Raw genomic sequence first — 22,891 nt, 5'->3', positions numbered from 1 at the left:
CGCAGCTAATCATTTTATATACAGTGGCAAATGCTGACGTATAGTATGAATGATTTTATCAAGCACTTCCCAAACGTTCAGAACTGCACTATGGTTTTGTAATCAGTTATTCCAGGAAAATATATAAAAATGATTACTGTAGATGAGTTCAGACCATTAAATCATATTACATGGTACACAGTAATACCAGCAGTAACCGTACTACAGTAAAAAAATATAAGTGACAAATCAATCAGTAGTTGGTGAATGTATGACATATTGATTTAAAGGATTAGACTATTCTCTTGGTAGATGCTATTCCAACCCCCCCCCCCTGCCCCTCTCCAACCATCAAAACAAAAAAGAGCGAAGCTGTCACAATTGAATCCACATCTGATCTATCGTCTCCCTTAATTGTTTTTCACTTTAAATTTGTCACACAGAGCACTTGCAAAGCTCTTGACATGTTACATTTACATTTTAATCAGTCTGCAAATACTGTGCAATTTGGCACTCACTTAAAACCCTTGCGTTTGCAAAGATGCTTTCTAGTCCCTATGTATGAATTAACAACGTCAAGCAAATTTTAAGAAGACAGCAAACGCTCAAGCATCTCAACTTAATAAAACACAAACACACGGCAACATATAAAAAAAATCCCAATCAGCCTGCTTAAAGTTTGCCCTCTGTATGTAGTCCTAAAGCTAACAGACATAAAACATGCAAATTCAGATAAAACAAAAGATAAAGAAACAGTTACCCATTCCAGTCGTCTAGCATCTGTCTCATTTATATCAGTTCTCATGAATGCTACACTGCATTTGACTGCCTATTAAATCCCTGGAAGTCTCGACTTGGTGGGGATGTGAGCTTAACAGAAAATGAACACTTTGAGTATCTGCTGTGAGCTTACAACCCCCCTCCCCCTCAGCTACAGTACATTACTCATATAAACACAGACTACATTAGTGGCTAGGAGTGGAATGACTGTACCGGGCTGCCAGTTGGGGATGCACTACACCACCTTTTGAATGTAGGTTATGACATTTTGCCTTAATTGTTTTTATTTACTTCTTTTTTACAGTGTTGTTGCCTTTGACCTCTTGATGGCTCTCTGCACTTGATACGTTTATTTTCTCTACAGCTGACATCAGGACAATCAGGCTGAACTCAACCAAGATGAAAACATAAACAAAGCCCTTAACTCTTTGCATGCAGAATGGAATGACAGAAGAACCTGCTTTCTGTACTCTGCAAGAGCAGAAGCAAAACAAACAAAAAAAACACTCATGGGTAGAATTACTAAACGTCAGAATTGTAAAGCCGCTGATGGCCCCTTTCAGTTTTTAGTCACTGGGAGACAAGGGTTGCCTTGGCAAAAGTCATAATTCTGCCTAAGTATTCAATACGTTCTGTCCTAAAATATCTATTGCCACAAATTTCTCCATTTAACTTTCCATAATTCAATTATTTCATTGCCAAAGAGAGAGGAACTACTAAATTATAAGATTTTGTTTTGGAATCCAAAAAGGAGCGTACTTAAAAGATGGGTTTTAGGGATGCCCAGTTACTTATCCCAAATATTCTTATGATGTAATATTTTCAACACACATATATTGTCAGGTTGATACTTATTCTTGTACAGTACAACTTAAGCTCCATAACTAATGCATACATCCTAACATTCTCTGTTTAGGAAACAGAACTTATTTGAGGGCCATATACCTCCTTTTTGTCTTGTCTACCTCCAGGTGGCCAATGCACTGTGGTCTATGGAAGGTTTTGGTTATAGCATCCAGCAGTAAAATGGTAATATATGAACAATTAAACTAAATGTTTTCCCTCAATGTAGGGCACAGCCCATCCCACAAGTCTTGTTATGGGGTTCGGTGTTGCCTCCTATACTGCTCATTTAATATCTTTTGTTTTATATGCTGTGATTGGTTGCTATGATGTCATACTCACTGACCCATTCCGCACTGACAGTTGTATAGATTAATACACTTGGGGGCTCATGTAATAGGGTGCGAGCTGGCGCCGCTGCGGGAATTCATGCGAGTGTTCCCGTATTTTTTAAAGGCAAAACCAGCTTGGTTATACCTTTACAATGATTGCTGCTAAAAATATGGGTGCACTCGCATGAATTCCCACAGCGACGCCAGCTAGCACCCTATTACATAAGCCCCTTGGAATTCTATTAGGCTACATCACCAGTTTACTTAGAGATCAGATCCTCACCTGTTTACTGCTAAAATAAGCAACAATTATAAGTAAGCTGCAAAATAGAAATGTACACGAATACCCTATATTATATTATATTGGAATCTGTATGAAATGCCGGCAGTCAGGATGCCTGCTGTCAATATACCGACAGCGGCATACCGATGCACAGGATCCCGAAAAGGGTCCTGTAAGTATGGTAGCCCTCCCCCTTCTTCCCCCAACCCTCTGTTCCTGCATCCTAACACTAACCCTCCCTCCCCCACCCTAACCCTCCCTGTTAGTGCCTAAATCTAACCCTCCCCCTTGGTGCTAAATCCTAGCCCCCCCCCAGTAGTGCCTAACCCTAACTCATCCCCTGGGGTGCCTAACCCTAACCTCCCCCTTCCCTAGCCTAACTCTAACACCGCCCCCCCCCCCATCCCGGCTGTAGTTATAATAACTGCATCCCTATTATATTAAATATAATATCAAGTAAAATACCATAAGTATAAAACTTATTTATATAATTACAAATTAAGAAAATATACATACAGAACACTAATATTAACTCGTCCCTCTGGCAAACATTTGGCAGAGGCACACTGATCTATGATATAGATAGATATATATACAGATATATACATATATATGCAAATACATACATCAGTTGTTTTGTGAAAGGAAAGAATCACAGGGTGATAAATTAATAGAAGATAAATGTTACATTATTCATGTGTTCTATATTAATATTGTAAGTCATGCTGCTCTCTGACCTAATTTTCCATTGATCTCTGAACTATAGTGCAAATCTAATTAGGGACCACTGCCAAACTACTGGAATTCCATGATTAGACAGAGGTCAAAGAGCACCGAAGAGGCTTCAGTTGTTGTGGGAAAAAAATCCTTTTAATGATCTTCATTAGTTTACAACCATCAACCATTTTTTGCATGAGTACGACACTGAGTATATCAAAATGCTTGAAAACAGGCTGCGGGAATTGAAAGTCACCCCATATATACCAAATTCCCTTATTGGTATAAAGATTAGTTGTCATTAGGGTGTTATAATAGTATAGCTATAACACTACAAAAAGAAGTTATCAATGTATATTTTAAGGGTGTATTTACTAAAGGTTGATTTTAATCAATTTAAAATAAATTAAAATAGATCAAAATCATTCAACATCAATGTTGTGGCTAAATCACACATGGACTAATTCTTAAAAAACAAATAAAAAATTGTCTGTTAATAAATGTGTAATTGTTATTACTTGCTGAACCAGAGGGTGGCGCTGCTGCTGTTGTAACTTTTTTCTTATTATTTTAAATCCATATTTAATGTGGACATAGCAGTTTCCATTATATGCTTTTACATATAAATATGCATATAGAGCAGATCTCTCATACACAATAAACTACATTAAGATGGTTCACTTTGAGAGCATCCCTGGGAAATCAGCTATTAATTACTAATCAATTCTCTCTTCAATTGTAGTATTTCGTAGCATTTCACCAATCAGATATCAGTATACCATGTCACTGTCCATTGGTACTGTTATATATTATCCAATTGTAATACTATGCTTACAAATAATTTCTAAATAGTTTTTTTGTTTATTTTCCCTTATTCTTTATATTATGGTTAAGCTCATTATAAACTTTTATTTAACCATATAAACTCCAAATAATTTTTACTACAAAACTTTGTTTTTTAAAACATTGATTTGAAGATGGTAAGGTTACTATTAATTTACCAAACATGGATTACTCATTGATATAAGTAATGTACAAATTATATGGAATTAAAGGATGGTACTCACTTGAGATTCTGATCCTCCATTAGAATAGTCGCATGATAGTGAACAATTATAGCTTTTTTACAAAGGTGATCGATCACTGGTGACCTATATAAAAACTCTCAGAGGGCACTAGCAACATGATAAAAATTAGTTTAAGCAAGAGCTTACAATCTAAAGCTTGGTACACACTAGTTCACTGACCTAACAAATGATTGGTAAGTGCATACACACTTACCAATCCTTCGGGCAATGTGTCTGCGCTGTCAGCGGTGACATCACAACTGGGCGGGAATTTGAATTTGCCCACCCAGCTGAGATGTCAATCACAGCCGTGTCCCCTGCAGCATGTAATCGACAGGTCGCCTTGTACACACCAGCAGGTGCACCAATATATCTACAGATATAGTGGTCATCTTGCTGTACTGCAGGGCCGGTCCGATGTGTCCGGTTCTCTGTGCAGTAAGTAGACATATGTGATATTTACTATTACACAAAGTGTGACCTGAGATGTGATCAGCATGAAAGCGTTATCTATCTAGTGCAGTCCAAGCATTTCATTTTGTTATGCTCCATGGGAAGTTTCGGACACTGGTCTAATAGTAAGAGCCATTGGGGCTTATTCTGAGTCAGATGCATCTTTTCATGGATGCAAATAGTGGGTTTTAGCATAAAGCGCAGGAGCAGAAGCATATTTATACATTTCTGCGTATCTTCAGTCAGATCAAATGTTTATCTTGTTCAAGAGAAACGCATCTAAAAAATGCATATGTAAATCTCACCACGTTTACAATACACTTCCATCAAATGAATGTATGTTTAGAACTGCCTTGATGCGCACCGGAGGATTGAACAAGAAGCATTAGAAAAGAAGCTTTGCAGCATAACACACTTGTTGAATGCATATATATTAAATACCGCTATGTATTGTCTCATTTGGTACAATGATTCTTATTTTCACAGCCACATAAAGGTGCTTAATTTTTATAAGAAATGCATCTTAACTGAAGAACTTTAACAACGGTGTTAAAGTGTAGTGTGCATCCAGCCTTATTGCTGGATGCACACTACAATGACTGATCAGTCAGCAGACCAATCTGCCATCCGAGCAGTCTATTGGTAAGCTATGAACAAAGAATCGGTATGATTTACCGCCGGACCCATGCCCTGCAGTTGGAATCCCTACAGCGTCATCCCGGCTGAGGAGTAAATCCCAATCGTCCCCAGGTAAGTATTAACTAACCTATTGCTACCCCCTAACCCTAACCCTCCCCTTAGGGGTGCCTAACCCTAACCTTCCCCCCCAGTGCCTAAACCTAATCCCCCCTCTCAGTGCCTAAACCTAACCCCCCCCCTTCCCCGACGCCTAAACCTAAGTCCCCCCGGGGGGTGCCTAACCCTAACCTCCACCTGGGGGTGCCTAACGCTAACCCCCCCCTTCCCCTAGCCTAAACCTAACCCTCCCGGGGGGGGTGCCTAACCCTAAGTCCCCCCCCGGGAACCCTAAACCCATTTGCCTGTGCACCGCTATGGGGGTGCAAAGTGAACTGCACGATGTAGGCTCGATGCTGGAGCGATGTAGGGTGCTGTTGCCGACGTTCACACGCCATCCCAACAGCACAGCACCGGCATCATCAGTAACTGAATTGCTCCCATATTGTCTTATGGTTGAAAACCAAACACTTTCTCTGCAGCCTAAAGAGTTAACAAGCTGCAGATAGCAGTAACATTTGCAACAAAGTAAAACAAACACACTAGAGGTGGCTGTGTGCCAAAGTGGCATTGCAGCCAGAGCACACACTTCTATCTTTATAAACTCACTTGATACATAGCTGAAATCTCCAGCACACAAATAGGTTACCAACAGGTATTTTTGTTTATCTTCCCCACAAGAATGCAGCAGAAAACTAAGGCCCTGTTTCAGAGCCGGACGCTCTTTCAGAGCGCTCGCTCTGAATCAGGGCATTTTTTTTATTTTTAATGGAGCCGGCCTCCTGGCCGCTCGCTAAGCTGTAGGTGACTACCCACAGCTTTTGCGAGTGGCGAGGTGATGGTCGCGACCATCGGGGCTTGCGATGAGACCCTTGTGGTATGGTCTCATTCCCGCAAGCCCCAGTGAGCTTCCTGCTCTAAATAGAGCAGGAAGCTCACCACTGACATCACTGGTGATGTCAGTGGTGCCTCCCACAAACGGCAGGCGTTCCTTCGGGAATGCCTCAGTTTGTGTAGCCACCCCCCCTGCCCACCTCCAAAACGGGGCGAGCTGTCAATCACAATCGACAGCCGTCCCGTTTTGGTGCGAGACCCGTAGCGACGAAACGCCTGTCGCTGGCCGTGTCAAGCGCATGCACACGCCGGAGGCGGCGCATGCGCAGGGGGCAAACATCGACCTGCTTGCGAGCGCATAGCACCTGCGAGCGGGTCTGAATCAGCCCCTAAATGTGCAAACCCTTATTGTAAACTACAACATAGATATTTAAAAAGTAGACTTTTATTTTGCAAGCTTTTAATATAGAAATATGATTCTTCTAAACTGTACTGTATATAAATTATATACGGGCAGCTTTAGCTTTTTATAATAAAACTATGATGATTAATGTGCACACAGAAACAGAATAGTAGCAGGATTAATCGGTGTCTTTTTACAGTGTCCTAAACAGATTACAGAGATCACACTAAACTCTCCAAATTAAAAAAGTCCCAGAAATTCAGAATGTAGCCTACAGGGGAAAGAGAATGAAGAAAACAGTTTGAATCTGTTACACAATTACTCTCTTTCAACAAACTATTTTTTTTGTGTGTGTGCAGCTTGTAGATTCCGCCTCTCAAACACTAATCTTTTATTGTAATGTCGATGACTCAAGAGGTAATTGCAGTGTAAAGTCATTTACACATGACTACAACTTTCTGATCTTTTAACTTCTATTCTGTTTGATTTTCTTTCCAGAGCTGTTTAATTCCACATAGTATGAATATTTCAGCATGCAGAATCATTAACTCACGATGAACCGTCAGACCATGATTAACACATGGGAAAAGAAGACCTTATTTGGGCAAAAAAAAAAAAAGCAAAAAGTGTTTTTTTTTCCTACTGCATAAGCTCTATATTTCCTTGTACAATTTTGTTAGGCTTTATTGTTTGCTGTCAGTTTTAGACTCAGAGAGTTACATAGGTTACAGTTTCCAGGCAGTGACAAGTAACCTCCTTCTTTAAACATTTAGACAATTTAAAAACATTTACAGCTTGTTTAGCAGAAAACTCTCAGGTGCCCTCTAGTGTTCCACAACTGACAAGCGAGGTGGCAACACTGATGGAATGGTCAGCAAGTTGCTAATAGAAAATAGTTTTAGCAAGCAAAAACGTAAAACTAAAAATTGCCTTGAAGTGCAGTGTAATATTCAACGTCGTTATTTGTTATTTAAAGTTGCGAAGGAAGGAAAAAATGTGGAACACGCATGGCACTCATCAGCTGTCACAGCCAAGTTCTAAATGTATAACGAAAAGAGAGACTCATAAAACATATCTGCCTTGGTATAGGGCGTTTATTTGTATGCTTAATTTAGATTCAAGCATAAAACTATTAAACGTGTTTAAAGTTAAACAGTGATAGTTCCAAAAATGATATAAGCCAGTGGACCTGTACAACCACATTTTGGCTAGCGCCTGCTTTGTGGTGATTATGATATTGATGGAAGCGCGAAGTGGAAGTGTTAATTCGCAGCGCACTATGCTACAGGCATAATTTTAAGACACACTTCTAATGGTTTGATGAGAGCGAGGTCAGAGTACAGGTTTTGTCTTAACGTTTAACTAGCGTTCTTTCTCAATGCCCATGTGAATGAGACCTTTTGGGACATAATAAAACTTCAGTGAATACTGCATAGAATTTCCTAATATGGAAGCAAAACAGGATTTTTGAACATTGCTTATGAGTGCAGAATACATACTGGTACTGTTACAGTCAGATGCCTACTGCGGAGGAAAAAAAAAACCCCTCTCTTTTAAAAGAAATACATTTTTTGTTCTTTTTTAAAGCAAAACTTCTGGTTCTGCTTGGAACATCATGAAGAATATACAGTCTACTAGTTGCTTGTGTGAAATGCAATTTATGAATTCAGAACTTGATTGCGCAACGTAAAACAATATATCATGATACAAACCAGCCAAGTTGCAAAACAACATGTACTAAAAATGCCTTTCAAAAGGCGTCAGTTTTCCTTGTAACATATTTTAAATGCCACGCTGATCTGTGCAGGAGAAGAATATTTACATTAGAACCACAAAAATAAACTGTTCCTAAGATCGTTTCTGTAACAGATCAAATTTACAGTTTATTGTAGCAATGTAATTTTTCCTACTTTTGCTATTTACTTTTGTTTAGTCACCTGGTTTATATTTTGTAATCTGACAGCTATTGGCAATACTGCAGAAAGGGGTTATATTAACCCTCTGTATATACCACTGTACACTGAAAAGCTTTGTTTTTGTTATAGTAGTGAGAAACCCAATTACAATCTCATAATGGATTATGTGGCATATTTAATATTTATTAAACTTATATTGTGGCCGTGAAATCCCCCCAAAACATCAATACAAATCTTTTCAGAGAACGAACCCCTCGATCCCTCTCCGTCGGTCCTCACTGTCACATGCACAGGTCAGCACAATACACGTGCGGGGCCAAATTAGGAAGCAAAGTGATAGCGGTAGCTATCACTTTGCTCTTAGGCATTCGCCATGCCAGAGCTCTGCCCAACACTTCCATTTGATAAACACATGCATTATTTTTCAATATCGCAATGCAAGTTCAAGCTAATTTTTGTAATCACAATGCAGGTAAAATGTGAATTGTGATAAATAGGGCACTAAAAGTGACTGCAATCTGGTACTAAATGATGGATAATATAAAAGAATCTTTGTCCGCGTCTATACTCATGATGAAAGTATTAAGGTTTTTATAAAAAAAAATAAAAAAATAATCTAATTGGACTATGGGCCCGATTCAGAGATTTCCGCAAAAGCCGACATTTACGCAGATCGAGCGACGGTTTGCCATTGCGCATGCACGAATGCCGCACTACGCACACGTATTGATTGCATTTTGATTACGCTAGTACAGAGGAAACACTCGCAAAATAAGTAGTCAGTATTTGGGGGTGGTAGAAAAACGCAGGCGCATCTGACCGTTTCATGGGCGTGCATAAATTAGACATTGCAATCGCCTTCACAGCATGAGAGCTCTCTGCATGTCAGGAGAGAGCAGCGGGCAAGCTTGTACTGCTCGCGGCATTGTAGCGCGGTGGTAAATAAGAGGGCATGGCCTCATGGGTGGGGGCGTGGCCTCGCAGCCCGAACCCCCATTTTTTGTCACATCGGGGGTGCTGAAGGTGCAGGCTGACCCCGGGGACCAGCCTGTGTGAAGTGCCGGCTCCCTCACTGAGGGGGAGCCAGCACTTTGGTGTCACCCCCCGGCTGGTGAGACCCGGGTGTGGGCCGCACTCCCCGCACCGCCCTTGTGACACCAGGGCATTGATGTTACAAATGTCTACTATTTTGCATGTCGTCAAACGGATATGAGAAGGCAGCAGTGGGCGTCCCTATGCTGGGCTAATCTTTGGAAGGCTTAGCATATTTTAGAAACTGCGATCCGTGAGAAAACGCAGTTGTGATTCCATTAGCGTAAATCTCGGAAGCAGGCCCCATGTCGTTGACATGGTCTTGAGGGTTAGGTCTGATTTTTTTTTTATACGTTGTAAATGCTAACTGAAGCCCCAACCCACAGACAGCAAGGGTCTGGAACTTTATGAGGCAGGACAGTTAGCACAGCATGATGAGAATCTGTTCACTATGGAATTGACAAGCCAACTAACTTTCGCATTTTAGAAGCAGGCATTGTGAGATGAGGATGTAGCATATCCTTTCTGAGAAGCTAGGATGGCCCCAACCACCCTTCCCCTGAACAAACACTTGCTAAACGCACCTACTTTCCTACATTCCCAACAGGACAAAAGTCCTGGCTCTCATGACAGTCCCCCACAATCTTAACTGTCCCAACTACATCCAAAGTGTGAGAGATATTAATGAAGTCCTAATGGCATGTACATACATGCAAATACAGTCAGGTGCATAAATATTGGGACATTGACAGAATTTTCATATTTTGGCCTCTATTCACCACCACAATGGCTTTGAAATGAAACAAACAAGATGTGCTTTAACTGCAGACTTTCAGATTTCATTTCAGGGTAATTACATCCAAATCAGGTGAACGGTGTAGGAATTACAACGGTTTCTATATGTGCCTCCCACTTTTTAAGGGGTCAAAAGTAATGGGACTATCAACTCAAAAGCTATTTCATGGACAGGTGTATTCCCTCCTTATTTCATTATCAATTAAGCAGGTAAAAGGTCTGGAGTTGATTCTAGGTGTGACATTTGCATTTGGAATCAGTTGCTGTCGACTCTCAATATGAGATCCAAAGAGCTGTCACTATCAGTGAAGCAAGCCATCATTAGGCTGAAAAATCAAAACAAACCCATCAGAGAGATAGCAAAAACATTAGGTGTGGCCAAATCAACTGTTTGGAACATTCTTAAAAAGAAAGAACGCACCGGAGAGCTCAGCAACACCAAAAGACCCGGAAGACCACAGAAAACAACTGTGGTGGATGACAGAAGAATTATTTCCCTGGTGAAGAAATACCCCTTCACAACAGTTGGCCAAATCAAGAACACTCTCCAGGAGGTAGGTGTATATGTGTCAAAGTCAACAATCAAGAGAAGACTTCACAAGAGTGAATATAGAGGGTTCACCACAAGATGTAAACCATTGGTGAGCCACAAAAACAGGAAGACCAGATTAGAGTTTGCCAAACAACATCTAAAAAAGCCATTACAGTTCTGGAACAACATCCTATGGACAGATGAGACAAAGATCAACTTGTACCAGAGTGATGGGAAGAGAAGAGTATGGAGAACGAAAGGAACTGCTCATGATCCAAAACATACCACCTCATCAGTGAAGCATGGTGGTGGTAGTGTCATGGCGTGGGCATGTATGGCTGCCAATGGAACTGGTTCCCTTGTAGTTATTGATGATATGACTGCTGACAAAAGTAGCAGAATGAATTCTGAAGTGTTTCGGGCAATATTATATGCTCATATTCAGTCAAATGCTTCAGAACTCATTGGACGGTGCTTCACAGTGCAGATGGACAATGACCCGAAGCATACTGCAAAAGCAACCAAAGAGTTTTTTAAGGCTAAAAAGTGGAATGTTATGCAATGGCCAAGTCAATCCCCTGACCTGAATCCGATTGAGCATGCATTTCACTTGATAAAGACAAAACTGAAGGGAAAATGCCCCAAGAACAAGCAGGAACTGAAGACATTTGCAGTAGAGGCCTGGCAGAGCATCACCAGGCATGAAACCCAGCGTCTGGTGATGTCTATGCGTTCCAGATTTCAGGCTGTAATTGCCTGCAAAGGATTTGCAACAAAGTATTAAAAAGTGAAAGTTAGATTTAGGATTGTTTAGTTTGTCCCATTACTTTTGGCCCCTTAAAAAGTGGGAGGCACATATAGAAACCGTTGTAATTCCTACACCGTTCACCTGATTTGGATGCAATTACCCTCAAATTAAATCTGAAAGTCTGCAGTTAAAGCACATCTTGTTTGTTTAATTTCAAAGCCATTGTGGTGGTGAATAGAGGCCAAAATATGAAAATTCTGTCAATGTCCCAATATTTATGCACCTGACTGTATATGGCAGGCAGTTAAAGACCCGACAGCTGGGATGCAGGCGCTCACGATGCCGATGCTGGAATCCCGATACCAGTCAGACGGCGGTAAGTAGTAGGGTTAGGGGGAGAGTTAGGGGTTAGGATTAGGCACTAGGGGTAAGGTTAGGCACTGCGGGGAGGGTTAGGTATTGGCACTTGGGGGGGTTTAGGTTTTGGGTGCGAGGAGAGAGGGTTAGGTGTAGGGTTTGGTATCATAACCCTGTCGGAAGCCAGCGTTGCGATTCTGAGCGCTGGGATCCTGACCGCCAGAATCCCATACCCATCCCAAATATATATATATATATATATATATATATATATATACACACACATGCACAAACTGTATACACACATTATATATATATATATATATATATGAAATAGAGAGAGAGAGAGGTGTCTGCATACATCTTACCTCTGTGCACAACAAGTCATGTTAAACATAAAGCATGAGTGCCGAGCATCTATTCAGGCGCCTATTTACCTTCAAATGTGTCTTCATTGCAAAAGTGGCTATGACACAGTAACGTAGCATTGTGCATGCAGATACACCAGCAGTCACACACAGAATATAGGTATGCCACACATCATTTTAATCAGCAGAAGCTGCTTGTGTATCCCTTTCGCATCACTTTGCAAATATGGCGCATTTCAAGGTAAAAAGTCGCATGAAAAGATGCTCAGCGCTACAGAGTCACACTACAGCATAGCGTGACTAGAAGGGCTGTGTAACGCACAAGGAAGTAACATGTATGTGGACACATCTGTATGTATACATAAATACATACAAATATATATATAACCATTAACAGGTGACTCTGAACTCTAAAACATGTCACTGCATAAATAATGACCTTTAAAACCAGTTTGATTGGTCTTTGGTAATTGAAGTAAACTGGTGCCTACAATTGTCAGCCCTGCTCAACTCATCTGAGAGAGGTCCCTCCATTAAGCTAAACAAATTCGATCTACATCCATTAATGTCACTGTATGGAGTCAAATTACTTTTATCCTCTGCACTAAGGAATAATGGTTTACTAGTTATATCAACTACTGTCCAATAAATGTTCCTGAGAGATCTTATCAAGATACAGTGGTTTATTTCATATACTGTGGGAGAGACGGCTGAGGTCGTAATATCAACGTTTGTACTCCTAGCTGGCTGGGAGCAGTCTAAGTAGTATGGCTAGGGACAGCAAATCATTAGGCTGTCATCTGTAGCTATAATACAGGATACATTTACCTAAACAAGGAGTCTATTTATACAACTCCCCATAGCCTTAGAACCTCAGAATGTACTTCACAATGCAGAGTATGCTAATTATTTACTCAGTATTTAGAGCTACAGATAAAATGAACAGAGGGCTTAACAATGCCTGGAGCACAAAAATCCTGAATTGGAAATCTTGACAAAAGCTACAATATTAGGAAAGATGATCAACAACAATTTATAGAGACAATCTAAAGTATTTGTGATGTGAATACGAAACAATGGCGGCTCTTGCCTGTCATCCTATCATCTTATTACTGGTTTATTGTACTGTAACTGCCAGAGCCACAAATACATGAGCTAATGGCCTTTTAATACCAAGTGGTAGCTCCAGAGTATGTGAATTGCATATGTAACTGCCAGATGTGTTTGCAATCTCTATGTAAGCAAAGACTTTGTTATAGAGAGCAGCTGTTCCATTGTTCAGCTTTTCTTGGACTATCGCATTAGCAATATTATTTGAATTTTCTTAAAGTAGATGTGAAAACCAACGTTCATCTTGTCCAACCACTAGTAACTAGTGTTATCCCTTAAACTGCATTAGGCCCTTACTGTTCAGCGACACCAGCACCAATATTAAGGCCAATCTATTTACTTGCACCACCTCTGTAATGTTACCGGTTTGGCCAGCAAATGGTTGCCTTCAATATATAGGTATTGGATCAAATTACAGACAATTATTGCGTCTGTTTCAAGGACTATGTTATAACAGAGGTTTCCAAACTCCGCCATTACAGTCCATGTTTTAACATACTTACCTACTTTTTTCATCTCCTCTCCAGGAGAAGCCCGGAGACTAGATGCAGCTCGCTACTTCTGGGGGTGGGGCCAGGCTCTGCTGTCATTAGGACGTGTTTACCGCCATATTAGCCACACTCCTCCATACAGACCGGCGATTCACATTTTTATCTCCCCCATTTTGCCCACTTCACTAGGAAGTGGGTGGGATGTGGGAGATCCGCCCACTCTTTTGGAGTTGCATGGGGCTACTTGAAAATCGGGAGCCTCTCGCAACTTCCAGGAAAGTAGGCAAGTATGGATTTTAAGTAGGGAGGCCAATCCAGGGACTTTTTTTCAATCCCGGGATTTGAGATTGGAAAAAAAAAAAAGATTAGCCTGGTTTAAATAAAAATTGGTGGCAGCGTCTGTCTCCTGTAGAGCGGTGGGTCACGTGGGCTGCACGGCGTGACCTCTGTCCTCATGTCATGCTGCGCAGTGACAGACCAGCCGGGGGAAGAAGGAGACGGGCAGTGTCTGAGCACTCTGCTGGAGGTGCTCAGCGCTGTCTGGTATTTAAAAAAAAATGGCCAATGCCGGGATCGGTATTGGTGGCTCCAATCCCAGGATTCAATCCTGGACATTTTTAGGCCAAAATCCCAGGATCCCGCTGATCCTGATCCCGGGATTGGCCTCCCTAGTATTAACGATATCCATGCTTGAGTTCAGATGGTTAAAACAAATTGCCTGAGTTACTAATTAAGTCACCTGTGCCCAAGCATTGATATCCTTTAAACGTGGACTGTAATGGCGGAGTTTGGGAACCTCTGCTTTATAACATTCACAAATATTTATACAGAAGTTTCCATACATTGGGGGAGATGCACTAAGCCTTGGAGAGTGTAAAAAGTGGAGAGTAATGAAGTCCCAACCAATCAGCTCCTGTCAGTCTACTGACTGTTTACCAACCAATCAGCTCCTAGCATGTTTCACTTTATCACTCCACACTTTATCACTCTCCAAGGCTTTGTGCATCTCCCAAGAGAATTAGAACTACAAGTGCTTCTGTTGAGTAGAAAATTTGACCTCAGTCTATGCAGAGCTTGTAGGTGATATTGTGATCATTGTCTAGATCAGTGTTTCCCAACTCCAGTCCCCAGGGACCCCTAACCGTGCATGTTTTCCATATCTCCTAGTTGGTGCACAGCTGTATTAATTACTGGCTGACTCACTTTAAAAGATCCACAGGTGGAGCAAATTATTTCAATTGTGATACTGAGGAGATCTGTAAAACATGCACTGTTAGGGGTCTGAAGATTGGGAAACACTGGTCTAGATCAGTAGTTCTCAAACTCAGTCCTCAGTTCACGTTTTCCAGGTCACCCAGCAGGTCACCCAGCAGGTGCACTGGTGTATATACTACTCACTGACACATTTTAAAAAATCCACAGGTGAAGCCAATTATTTCACTTGTGATTCTGTGAGGAGACCTGGAAAACATGTACTGTTTGGGATCCTGAGGACTGAGTTTGAGAACCTGTGTTCTAGATTGTAGGTTCCAGATTGAGAAGTTCCTAGCAAAATATTAAAACATATAAAACTAACATGTACAGGCAATAATAACATACATTAAGTTAACATGCTACAGGTCAAGGGAAAAACAAGCCTTTCTAAGATGTAGGAACTATTTTTCTATAAAGTAGGAAAACACACATCCATCTATTTTATTTAGCATGAATGCAGTATGCATTACATGTCTGGTCATAGGGCACAGGAGAATTTCAGCTACATTTTACAGAAGAACCAACTTTTGTTTATTATTTTACATGACCCAAGAATTTTATCATATGGTAACTTGAGGAGTTTATAATGGATCAATACAATTAATGCCTAATTAACAAACAAAAAAAAGTACAGTAGGAACGGGTTGGCTATGCCCATAATCTGTCATGACAACCTCCCTGATCTAAACAACCACCTCCCCAATCAGTCATGTCTACTGCCTGATATATAGGTCAATCCCCATTTAACTGTGGTGGAGGAGAAATGCTTCAGAAAGCCCTGGCTGTTGGGAGCAATTATTACACTGTTACCAATATTTTAGTGGCCAGGGACAGTGCTGCTGAGTTGCTTGCAAGCCCATCTAAAATAGTCCAGTCTCTGTAAATATTTCCACATTACAGTCTCATCATAGCATTAATATATAACATGTACAACAGTAAAGAATATGAGAATTGCATCAAATATATAGCAATCAATTTTCTGTTGAGTTGGTTAGTATAGAAAAATACTGAATATATCCAGAGACAAATCTTTAAAACCTGGTATTGTTCCTGGAAATATGGGATACCTGGCAATTATTTCTGTACCCAACAAAACACCTATATGTGACCTAATGCTAAGAGAGAAGACAAGAATTTATTTCAGTGCACATTCTAGTTTATGGTTATCCTAAGTACCTCCATCTCTGGAAAAATAATACAATTTACATCAACTTTATTTATTACTCTTTAAAGAGTAATAAATAAAGTTGATGTAAATTTTATTACTTTTCCAGAGATGGAGATACTTAGGATAACTATAAACTAGGATGTGCACTGAAATAAATTTTTGTCTTCTCTCTTTGGGGTAAATTTACTAAGAATTGTTTTTGTCCCGATTTGTCCTGTTTTTAAACACAAATAGGATCAATCAAAATGGCCGTTTTTTTTCACTTAAAAAAATCGGGAATTTACCAAGCACCCGGTTTTGCCAGGATCGAGCTGTTTGATGGTGTATTTGATCGATCCTGTCCATGTTGAAGCCCCTAGTTCCCTGCCCAACTTCCCCTCCCGTACAAGCAGCTTGCATATATCAGTGAAATATGTGCAGGCTGCTTGTTTTTTTTTTTTTGTCCTGTTAAGGGTTAATATTTTGTAAAAAATGACATGGGGTCCCCCCCAAAAAGCATAACCAGCCCTGGACTGGTCAGCAGTCCTGGTTCTGAAATTACATGGATAAAAAAGTGTAGGGTTTCACCGTAATTTACAAACCAGCACCTGGCTGCAGGGCCAGTCCCGGTTTTAAATGTAGGGTGAAAAAAAATCTGATGGGGTCTCCCTATATTTAAAACCAGCACTGGACCCAAACCGACCGGGTTGTAATGCCACAGCCAGGAGACCCTATCACTGGTTCTCCATTGCCAAAGCATTAAAACCTCAAGCCGGTCAGCCCAAGCCGGGGATCTCAGGTGAGGTGGGGACCCCAAAAGAAGGGGTCCCCCCCTCTCCAGAAACCCCAGGCTTAGGCTGAAGTTCAGGGCTCTTCCCCGCACCCCTGGCTGTGGATAAGGGAATAATAATGTGGTATATAGTTCCAAACTATTGTATTTTACAGTTGAACTACAGGTGCCAGCATGCCTGCCCTTTGGCACTTGTGGAACTACAAGTGCCAGCAGGCATCCGGCACCTGTACCCCCACTGTAAAATAAATAGTTAAAAAAACACAGTACACACACACCGTATACAGTACAACTTTCTGACATTCACCTACCTCACTCAGACATACTTACCTACTGCCAGCTGATCTGTCCCCTTATCCATGTAGAGTCCAATGGGAGTACCTGGAATAAAGATCTGATACTCACCTCCATCCTCGCGCTGGTCTTCGTAGCATCTCTGGACTTGGCAACAAAACGAACTGACTGACTCAAAGCCACACGGACAAGTATTGGTATGTGTTGTCACACATACCAATACTTTGCGAATGCCAGCTGACACCTGTAGTTCCACTGTAAAATACAAATAGTTTGGAAATATATTCCACATTATTACCCCCGTACCCACATCCAGGGGCACGAGAAAGAGCCCCAGGTCTCAGCCTAAGCATGGGGTTTCTGGAGAGGGGGGGACCCCTTCTTGGGGAAGTCTCCACCTCTCCTGAGATCCCCGGCTTAAAGACCGGCTTGGGGTGATAATGCTTTGGCCATGGAGACCCTGGCTGTGGCATTACACACCGGTAGGTTTCGGTCTGGTGCGGATTTTAAATATAGGGGGACCCCCTATGCATTTTTTCCCCCTATATTTAAAACCAGGACTGGCCCTAACTGATGGTGGAACCCTACACATTTTTCCCCCATAATTTTAGGAACTAGGACTGGCTGACCAGTCTGGGGCAGGTTATGTTTTTTTTTTTTTTGGGGGGGGGGGGGGGGGGGGGGGGCACGTAATTTTTTTAAAATTAACCCTTAAAACACAGTTTCCATTATTAAACATACACAAATCACACTGATTTGTGTATGTTTGATGGAAACTCACAGCTCAGGAGGTGGTGCATTTGCAACTTCTATTGACTCCCCGATTTGGCTGCAAAAACGGCCGAATAGAGCAAAATGGATAATGGCAAATTCCCGAATTAGGCTGAAGTGAATGAAAAGTGCTTCAAATTTAAGCCGATGGTGTATTCTTTTCTAGTTAAAGAAAAAACGGCTGAATTTGCGGAATTAACACACCCAATTTCACCCCCCAAAAATAAAAAAAACACCTAATTTTAATAATAGTAATTCCCGATAAGCAAAAAGTTATATTTTCACCCGAGATTGCAATCTCGGACCAACACGAATCTTAGTAAATTTACCCCTTAGTGTCTTAAATTGCTTATTTACAAGAACATCAGTAAGCACCTCCATAGATTGAATATTCAAAATTAAAGCACTTTATAGGCTTTAAATAACTATATATATATATGGAGTTCCTAGACCAAAAGAGTACCAACATATATCTTTCTTCTGGATAAGGAGATTATAATACATTGAGCAGCTAATGCAGGATCACAACAGTTGTATTGAACCTATATGTGACTGTTTACTGGCCCTTAGTAACCCATTACCAACCACATCACAGGCTTGCACACAAGGCATTTTTGCCTATTCTCCTAGAATGTATGGGAGACTTCTGAATTTTAGAGAGTTCCCCCTTTTGGATCACGCTCCCTTCTCTAATGAAGTGGACAGGAATTCGCGTCACCATGCCCTCCGTGCTTGCCACTCCCTCCTGACATTTAATAACAACAGTCTAAATATTAAAGATAATGGTATATTTTATTCTTTAAACTGAAAGGCATCAAATAACTTTATATATCATGCTTGGTACATGGAACCTTTTGTTCACCTTTTGCTCTACTGAAAAAAAGGGGTATTAAATATTTAAAGCAACCATCTGCAAATCTCACACGTATCTCAAAATAAAAGCAGGTCATGCAGTTATTTTTAAAAAAGACGGATTGTGTGATGCAGCTTATAAATACCACATTTCTCAGTACACTGCAATGCCATTTGTGCCTAAAAATCGATGCAATTACAGTGTTCATCTGTTTTGAAGAATGATTTATTGACGTGAGTTCCAAGTCTTGTAAGCGATACTGTAAATAAGAGCAAGCCAAGAGCAGGACATAGCCTTAAATTCCACAGAAACAAAATTAGAAATAAGCATCGTGAAGCAGAGGCCCTAAATTCAAATCAACATTTATACGTTTTGTTTTACATGTGGGTTTTAATCTTTTACGAGCTTATTCTTTATTTACATAGAAGCTGGATTGAAACCACAACCCAATGCTGTAATAAGAGCATATAAAAAAAATGATCTAATGTAATAGTCCCTTATATATACTTTATGGAAAGACTACGAAGATGTTTTCATTGCCATGAAAGTTAATCTGCACTAACAAATCATGTCCAAAGCAGACTATATTTATAACTCTAGAAGGATGGATATTAAGGAAATAGGTGCACAACAACTTACTATGAAAAAAGTTGCTGTAATATCTAGCAATCCAACACGTCTTTTTGATTCTAAATACGATATTACATATACGAGTTAGAATGTAATTGGCTCTATAGATACGGCATGTCACGGCCGTTCTCTGACTTGGTGACATCATTTTATACTGTAGGGCAGATAATGCCTTAATGAACATTATTATGTTATTTCAGCTGAAGCTAATTTATTTCAAGATATACGTCTCCATTTCTTCATTAGTTGCATTGTGACTCTGGTGCTTGGCTTTGCTGAGTGAGCTTTTAATTGAAATCACATGAGAAACAAAGAAAGTATGTGAAGAATTGTGCAGTGGTATAGCAGCCAGGTAAAGAGTCCTTGTATTATTTATTGCAGGGCAGTAAACCAATAACATAGTGACATTGATTGATCTGTAACCTAACAATCTGAACGGTTAGTGACATTCTAGAACCAAAATTGCATTACTCTGCAGAATAAAAACCAGTGAGGAATTGAAACGTTCTACCTGCTTTTGTGTTCTGACGAGGCTAAAAGTATTGCGGTCTGCTGATTTTTTATTAGTGCAATGTTGCATAATAGCGCAACAGTAGACTTCACTTGATTGGTATTAAAATACTTAAACTGGCAGTGAAACACATGAGATTAGGCCACTGTGTGCTGATCATGTGTCTTCTCTGTTTATTTCTATCTAAAAGTTTGTATAGAAACATTGATAGGAGCTACCAGATGGTAGGGCATTACAGTTGCCCACACTCAATCCAGCAATAAAGTTAAGGGGCCAGATGTAATAGGGTGAGAGTTTAGAAAATGTGAAAGTTTAGCAGTAATCTCTGACACTTTTTAAACTCGACCACGAGCCTGAGAACATGTAAACTCCCATGTTTTAGACTCAAACTCTCAGGATTTAAATTCTCATCCAGATGTTTTCCCATTTTGAAGATAAAACTCGACCAATGTGAGAGATTACTGCTAAACTCTCACATTTTCTAAACTCTCACCCTATTACATTTGGCCCATGCTTTTAAACATTTAAAAACTACTCAGTACTATTTGTTCTGTACACTGGGTCTATATCTCAGTATCTGCTATTATTCATGGACTATTAATCTAATATTAAAATAAAAAAAAATTAGATATAGACGCAACCAATGATGTGTGTGTAGTGTATGGAATAATAGAGGTTTTTGTAAGAGATTCTTAGTACATATGTAATAACTCCTGTCTCCTTCATGCTTTATGGCGCCTGCTTTCCTATACGTTTGCTGAAGTGGTGCGGACTATAATTCCCTATACAGCAGTTCCCAGGTACAGTAAACAGCTACCAGGGCCAAATTTAATATGCAGGGCAATACCATATACAAGACCCACATTTGGTGCCAAGCCTAATGCGTGCAGTCACAGAGTTGCAGACACAAGATTTGAATGCTGTCATTTGCATAGTAAAGTAATATACAGAGAACCAAATTAAACATGATCACTTCACAACAGCTCAATAATGATAGTCATTTACGGGGTGCTTGACTGCCTATTCCAAAACAACAAAACCACAATAAATAATATATGAGAGGAGATTCCCACACATAGTGGAATTACAACACGGATGATAATGTTCAAGAACTTCTATCCTCGCTCAGGTCCACTTTTAGGTGAGCAACCAGTATTTAAGATGGATGCTATAACGGGAAATCTAGTGACTGAACCAGGGCCGCCAAGAGATCTGTCTGGCCCCAGTCGTGAATTACAGGGCACACTGCAGTAGGAAGCGGTGGCATCCCACTACAGCGAGCGTCACACCATTTTGGGGGCATGGATACACATCCCTGGCAGGCCCTGGCCTGGGATTCCGAATGATGGTCTACTTAGGAGTTTCCCATAACACAACATAAACACCACATGTGTTGTAACCAATTAAAATTGGTCCCATATCAGATGTGATAAAAATATATGGCTCATCTAATAGTATGTAAACACTGCTCCACAAACCAGGGGCGTTTTAAGAGAGGAGGGGGCCCGTGTGCACTCCTCGTGCGGGGCCCCCTCCTCTCTCCCTGGTGGCTGGCAGCTGACTGATGCGGCTGGCCAACCACCGGAGCATTAGTAGACTCCGGGCACTAGAGTGTGCCCGGAGTCTACTGCGCATGCACAGAACGCCGAAAAAATGGCCACGGTGGCCATTTACCAGCGTTCTGTGGATACGCAGTAGACTCCGGGCACACTTTAGTGCCTGGAGTCACTGTGCATGTGCAGAACACCGGAAAATGGCCGCGGCTGCCATTTTTCCGGTGTTCTGAGCAGCAGTGACACCCGACACGGGACCTCGGACAGGTAAGTTTAAAAAAAATATGGGTGCAGTGTGTGCGGTGCGGGGCCCCCCTGGACCCGGGGGCCCGTGTGCCCCACACACACTGCACCCATTATAGATATGCCACTGCCACAAACCAAACTCAACAAGTTTTCATTAACACTTAGAAAAAAAAGTAAAGCTACATAGCGTAATCCTATTAAGGTGTAAAGAAAGACTAATAGATAATTAAGCGTACAATCATAAAAAAGTGGATTGGCATTCATCTGAATTCTGAACCCATTGAGGATTAAAAGCCAGAAAGCCCAGGTCCAGGACCAATGTGTTTCAATGTGGCGCTGTAGAAGAGATCACCAAGACTTTCTTTAGGGCACATACAGTAAGCAAACAGAGACATATTCTTTTCTTTCCTTGCCCATCAGCACAAATCATACTGAGAAAATTTGTAGCTTGCTGAAATAGCAGTACTTCAATGTGCTTAAGTGCACAAGTGATTTTGACTGGTTTGTGGGTGCCTTGGTGATTAGTACTATAAACCAGTAGCCAGCTGTAATATCAATAACACACACACATATACATATATAATATATATATATACATACATACATACACACAGTAAACATACACACACACATATATATATATATATATATATATATATATACACACGCATTATATATATATATATATATATATATATATATATACACACCTTTGACAAGACAGTACGCCACCACACAGCTACCACCAGGTAGACCTTATTAAAGCATCTTTCTACTGAATGGTGAGTGCCCAGTTCTGTTCACTATATATATATATATATATATATATATAGCCAGAGTTGGAATGGCACTCACAGATTCAACATCACTGTCCTGCTGGGGTACAGTGTCTCAGGACTTAAAATGAGAGTAATCCCAAACAAAGCCAACATATATTCAGATATAGAGAGAGCACTCACCAGTCTACTTTATATGCCAAAAGATGAAATTTGCTTGGATGCATCTATGACTTTGTGGTCTTGAGAAAGGGCATGGGGCCCAAAACGTCGACCTCTCTATATGTGACA

The 22,891-nt window shown here is 40.6% G+C and overlaps 1 protein-coding gene across 2 annotated transcripts in view; it reads right to left on the bottom strand.

Annotated features, from left to right (window-relative positions):
* ARID5B (AT-rich interaction domain 5B) overlaps nucleotides 1–22,891 on the bottom strand; it is a 273,311-nt gene that overhangs the window by 78,543 nt on the left and 171,877 nt on the right. The window contains exon 1 of one of the 2 annotated variants that reach the window (XM_088450476.1): nucleotides 740–841. The exons of the other annotated variant lie outside the window; for it this stretch is intronic. Coding sequence (XP_088306602.1) covers nucleotides 740–743 — 4 coding nt within the window. The 5' untranslated portion in view covers nucleotides 744–841. Of the gene's footprint in view, nucleotides 1–739; nucleotides 842–22,891 lie in introns of those variants that run through there. 2 annotated transcript variants of the gene reach the window in all.

This window comes from Taudactylus pleione, unplaced genomic scaffold (genome assembly GCF_031769625.1).
Source record: "Taudactylus pleione unplaced genomic scaffold, aTauple2 ptg000518l, whole genome shotgun sequence".
Classification (NCBI taxonomy): Eukaryota; Metazoa; Chordata; class Amphibia; order Anura; family Myobatrachidae; genus Taudactylus; species Taudactylus pleione.
Note: the sequence above shows the minus strand (reverse complement) of the source record. Positions and strands in the feature narration are given on the sequence as shown.